This window comes from Mastomys coucha, unplaced genomic scaffold, assembly GCF_008632895.1.
Source record: "Mastomys coucha isolate ucsf_1 unplaced genomic scaffold, UCSF_Mcou_1 pScaffold23, whole genome shotgun sequence".
NCBI lineage: Eukaryota > Metazoa > Chordata > Mammalia > Rodentia > Muridae > Mastomys > Mastomys coucha.
In genome coordinates this window covers 102,719,975-102,725,658 of record NW_022196906.1, presented here as the reverse complement: position 1 = coordinate 102,725,658, position 5,684 = coordinate 102,719,975, and the positions used below count along the sequence as shown (strand labels likewise).

General features: G+C 47.2%; 2 protein-coding genes across 3 annotated transcripts in view; one reads left to right on the top strand and one right to left on the bottom strand.

The window, feature by feature from the left end:
• The window catches only part of Ccdc51 (coiled-coil domain containing 51), an 18,674-nt gene extending 17,478 nt beyond the window's left edge, over nt 1-1,196 (bottom strand). Inside the window, exon 1 of the mRNA XM_031345800.1 lies at nt 886-1,196. The gene's annotated coding sequence lies outside the window, so the exon portion shown is untranslated. The remainder of the gene's footprint in view (nt 1-885) is intronic.
• The window catches only part of Atrip (ATR interacting protein), a 14,583-nt gene continuing 9,984 nt past the window's right edge, over nt 1,086-5,684 (top strand). For both annotated transcript variants that reach the window (XM_031345798.1, XM_031345797.1), the window contains exons 1-3: nt 1,086-1,653; nt 2,890-3,020; nt 3,704-3,874. In XM_031345798.1, coding sequence (XP_031201658.1) covers nt 1,404-1,653; nt 2,890-3,020; nt 3,704-3,874 — 552 coding nt within the window. In that variant the 5' untranslated portion in view covers nt 1,086-1,403. The remainder of the gene's footprint in view (nt 1,654-2,889; nt 3,021-3,703; nt 3,875-5,684) is intronic.

Below are 5,684 nucleotides of genomic sequence, written 5' to 3'. Positions count from 1 at the left end.
AAAAAAAAAAAAAAAAACAAAAACAGCTGGACATGGTGGTTCATGTCTACAATCCCAGCACTCAGCGGGAGGAAGGACAGTTTGGAGTTCCAGGCCAGCTTTGGTTATATGTCAAGACACTGTCAAAGGGAGTGGGGGGCTGCTGGGAGGCTAAAGCATTCAGCATTATGTTGGGCAGCTATGGGAAACTACCAGCAGCTGAATCAAAAAACTAAGGCAGTTCTAAGTGATCCAATGCCTTCTGACCGCTGAAGGCATCAGGCATACATGAATGTGATGCACATACATACAATGCAGGCAAAACACTCACACATAAAAAATAATGAGGTGGGGGTGGGGAGGCAGGCCTAAGGCATTCTAAGCCTGAGCGCTCTCCTTTTCACCCGAAGCCTCGGCAAACATTGATAGGTTCACAAGCTAAGTCTAGCAGTGAGCAAACGTAATAGAAAAGTCTTGATCTCGTTGCTCTCCAATGCTAATCCCCCATTTCTGGTAACTGTTCTGCCCACCACTTCAGCTCATAAAAGCCTGTCATACACCCAAGCCCAACTCAAATCTCTGCTCCTCCGGGATGTTTTACCTCCTCTCTCTACCGTAGTAACTTCCACCTGGCATCCTTGTGAAGTTGAATTTTTCTCAGAAACATCATGTGTCAGCCTCCTAACCCATTTTTCTTGCTATTTCCCCTTCAGTCTGTTGGGCAATTCAAGAGCCACTTCCCAGCGAACCTTCCTCGACCTCTTGAGCTTCACTGTCTCTACCAACCAGCGTTCAGGACGTAAAGACTCTCCAAGAAATAAATGGAAGTTAACAGTTGGAGCAGTTCCGAATAGGCACGCCGTTCTCGAGACCATCCTTCCCAGACTTTTTCTCAAATATACATACTTGAAACATTTGTTATCCTGGAAGATCCTTGCTTCCAAGAACAGCATTCCTTCTCCTTCCCAGCCTCCTCCCTCTCTGGACACGTGAAAGGTGGGTCAGCCGCGAGGCGTGAGGTCACGGAGAGCTGAACCCTGAACGCTGCCTGCCTTGATTCAAGGCGAACTGCTTCTCAAAGGCTCTGTATTCTACACAGTGCCAGGGAGGACAGCCACGGGTGGGGTCGGGCAGACGCTCCTCGATTTCGCAACCCCGGTAATCCTGACAGCACCGCAGCGTCCACACATTACCCGGGACCTATGGGTACTGAGCCCAGACAGGCAGGACCCTGTCCCGGGTAACGGCGCGCTCTGTATACGTCACCCATCTGTGCCCAGTAGCTGGCAGCTGATTGGCCCGCAGGCTGGGAAGACGCTAGTACCGAGGGGAACGGCGGCGCGCGGGCGGTTGGGCCAGCTCTCAGGCTTTCTGCGGACAAGGCTGTGCTTGGCGTCCTCGGATGCTGCGGGCTGAAGGTAGACATGGCCGGGACTCCCGCATCGAACAGCCACAGGGAGCAGAGTGGCGGCCTGCAGCCTTTCCCTGGTCTGTCTCGGTCCTTTGAGAACCCTCCGAGCAAGCGGGCCCGGAGCTTCTCTGAGACCACAGTCCCGGAGCCCGAAGACCCATTCGGCGAGCACGCGGAATTCACTGCGGACGACCTAGAGGAACTCGACATCCTCGCGTCACAGGCCCTGAGCCAGTGTCCGGTCGTGCCTCGGAACCTGTCCAGTGAGTGCCTGGGGTGGCTTTCCACCGGCGGGTGGTGCAGACCGCTTCAGCCTGGTAGCTCTAGTACTGGCGGCTTGCACCAACGTTGCCTTCTCTCTTTTAAAAACAAAATAGCACCCGATCTAAGCGTGGTTCTGTTTCAAAAAGCCCTTTGAATTGGTGGTAAGACATCCAGAATGCCAAAGGGCTTCACATATCCAGATTTGAAATATAGACAGCTAGACTATTACTTATTTTCCTCGAAACAAGACTACGATCACCTCAGGACCGTCACAACCCACGTGATAGGATTTAGATGTTATACACCCCATCGTAACCCATGGGCAGAAGAGCATAGAAAGCGTCTGACAGAGGCGAGAGAGATGAAGGAGATTCCTACACAAAAATGCTAGTTGCCCAAAGGTTAGGAATGGCAAACAAGCAATGGGCAAGAAATACCAAAGCTGCTTTCCTTCTTAGAGCTTACACTCTTGGGGAATAAGTGTCAGGAGGGTTTGATGGGCACCTTGCAAATGTACTTAGCACTTAAAGCATCTGAAAAATAGGACTATCTCTGGAAATGTGGTTGGTCCGCCATCCCTCCAGCAATATTGCCTGGAAAAACCAGGCATTGGAAAGCACTCATTGCTGACCAGCTGTATTATGCGGCAGTGATTAGGCACTACTTAACACGAAATGGCACAAGGCAACTCCGCCTCCTCCTTCTTTGGCCCTACATCATTCATCATCCGATAATCTACCTTACTCCATCCCTGGAGCCCCACCTCCCCCTGGACTATATCTATTTTGTTCACCATCGGTCTTTAAAAACCAGCAGATCCTATGCCTAGCATGTTGTAGTAACTAGTACTCATGATAGAGTCACGGCCAGTGCAATCTCCTCTCAACTAGGAGCTGAGCCTCTACAGAGTGGGTGAGGTGTAAAGGGAGAGGATTCAGATGTGCAATGCCATGAGGATTCTTTATGCGTTCATATCATGCTCCGAGCTCGGAGCTGATAAATACTGTCTGCTGGATCTTTCTTAACTTGGCTTTCAAGAGTAACTCCGTTTGCATTTTATGACAAAAGTGGGTACATCCTAAGCCCTGAAGTATACATGGGATTTTTTTTTTCCAGACAGGTTTTCGGTCTAGGATAGCCTTGAATTTGAGATCCCCATGTCTTAGCTTCCCAAGTGCTGGGGTTCCAGTTCTGTGCCACTCTGCTCAACCTAATGGGAACTATTTTTTATGTAGGTGCTCATACGGTTCGCCGATTAGACAGGTTACCAAATAGTCCTATAAGGAAAAACAGAGAAGATACTCCAGTTAAAGATAATTTTGAACTAGAAGTACTTCAGATACAATACAAAGAACTTAAAGAAAAGGTATGTAACTTTTGGGTTTCTTTTTTTGCCTGTTTGGTTCTAATGCTGAGAATTGAACCCAGGACTTTACCTTTACACATGCTATACAGAGACACTCTACTGTTAAGCTATCCTGTAGCTAATTCATTCATTTAGGTATTAAAAAGCATGTGTAAAATATATATAAAAAAATTATAAAACAAGCATCTAGATTCATCCCCCTGAAATGAAAGAAGGTTGGAGAAAGAATGCCTGAAATTTTATTTACCCTGTGTATATACGTGAACCTGATAGAGTTTATGTTCACTGTATGCATGCAGGTGCCTGCGAAGGTCAGGGGTGTTGGGTCCTCTGGAATCATCACAACTGGTGTGAGCCACCTGATATGGGTACTGGGAAAGGTACCTGGTTCCTCTGTAAGAGCAGTGAGTGTGTTTAGCTGCTAAGCCATCTCTCCAGCCTCCATAGCCTATGTCTTTATCTGAGGAATATGTCGTCATAGTGGTTGCTATTCGTTAGTTTTGCAGGCTCTCATATATCTTTCACCTGGCCATTTGTAGGTGCCTAAGAAAACCAGAAATATAACATGGAATTTTAATCTGTGGAGGTCTGTAGTGCTAACGCTGAAAGAATCTGTATGTAAGTGGTGAATGTGTTCTGAAACTGTTCTTTCTGAATCTCTGTTGATGGGGTGTAATTGACAGCTGAAAGCAATGGAAGATGAAATCCTAATTAAGAATGGAGAAATTAAAATTTTGCGTGACTCACTACATCAGACAGAATCCGTTCTAGAAGAACAGAAAAGATCACATTTCCTTCTTGAGCAAGAAAAGGCTCAAGCACTCAGTGAAAAGGAAAAGGAGTTCTCTAAAAAGGTGAGCCAGAACATTTGTTTTCATGCTACAGACAGTAGTGTTGCCTATTTACTGAGTTACATTAGAAGCAACAACCAAGGCTGGGCATGCTGGCACAAACCTTTAATCTCAGGAGGCAGAGGCAGGTGGATCTCTATGAGCTTTAGGCCAGCCTAGACTACACAGTGAATTCCGGGCCAGTCAAGTGAGACACTGTTTCCAAAAAATAAACACAATAAAAGCAATAAACAATGTTGCCTGGAAACATCCAACCATTGTTTAAATACTCTCTGCTGTTAGTGAATGGCAAGTATCTTTCCTCCAGGGTTTGTATTCATTTTGGAAAAAGACTAAGATGAGACTCTGCTTTGCTGTGGCTGTTATTTTTGGCAGGAACAAACCACTAGCTTAGAATTTCTAGGATAGGCTTGAATTAGGGCGCCTTGGTAGGTTAGAAATTCAGTTGCCTAGGCTTAGCCAGAAGGAAATATATTAGCTGCCATATCCAAGTCTAGGAAGATGGGAACATAGTAGGGCTTCAGGTGATGTATACCAGAAACCTTAGATTCTCTGTTATGAGACCTGTTGCTCCATCAGCAGAGGTTCTGACTGGATAAACTCATACGTTTCAAAACTCCAGAGCACAGTTAAGACTTGGGCTTCCTCAGCTGGGCATAAATTAGGAGGCTGGAATAGCAGGGCTACCATAGGTCCAAGGCCAGCCTGGGCTATAAGTGGAAGGCTGATACAACAGGGTTACCATAGGTCCAAGGCCAGTCTGGGCTATAAGTGGGAGGCAGGTACAGCAGGGTTACCATAGGTCCAAGGCCAGCCTGGGCTGTAAGTAGGAGACAGGTACAACAGGGTTACCATAGATAGGTTCAAGGCCAGCCTGGGCTATAAGTGGGAGGCTGGTACAGCAGGGTCCATAGGTCCAAGGCCAGCCTGGGCTATAAGTGGGAGGCAGGTACAGCAGAGTTACCATGGGTCCAAGGCCAGCCTGGGCTATAAGAAGCAGCCTCTTTCCAGACCAGTTGTGAAAGCAGAGATGATAAGTATCATCTAAGTCGCAGTCAGAGACAGGCAGGGGAGATCGTGTTCAAAGAAAAGTGGCAGGTACCAGTCTCTTCAGAACATGTCGGTGCTTCCGTCAGGGACCTGTATTCCACCCCCTTCCCAGTATAGGGAGCCATCACATGCACAGTAGCTTTAGTGTCTGCCTCCATTACCTCTTCCAGCATATGTTGCAGCATTTTCTCTGTCCAGTGACATTAGGGCAGTGACAGGTCTGTGAGTGGACAGGAATAGGGAGGTGGAGCTAGAAGTTTAGGAGCGAGGAGGTCAGAGGTGAGAGGAGAAGCAGGAGAAATCATGGGGGCAGGCGAACAGGAAAACGATCCAGACTCCAGGTGGTTTTAAACAGCCACATGTAGCTAAGGTTTTCACAAGGTTAGAATAATTGGGTTAAAGCATTATCTTTATCATTTGGCTCTGAAATTACTGTATTGGCATCTTGTAAATTGTGATCTTATTGATATATAAACCTGACTGGATAATTAAGCCTTACGAGTCATGTTTCTACCGGGTAACTAGGCGCTAGGTGACTGATTGTGGGGTGTGTGGGGCGTTGCATGTAAGCGAGATGAGCTTGCTAGCTGGGAGAGGATAGCAGGACCCGCCAGGACATGGTGATGACGCCGGCCGGTACCCGTACTAGAACGTGGTCCAGCGGGAAGGAGATTTGTGGGTGATCTTTTTTAATATTTCCCCAACACACATATCCTTGTACCCACCACAGAGGAAAGGTTGTTGGGAAGCCCAAACATTTTTT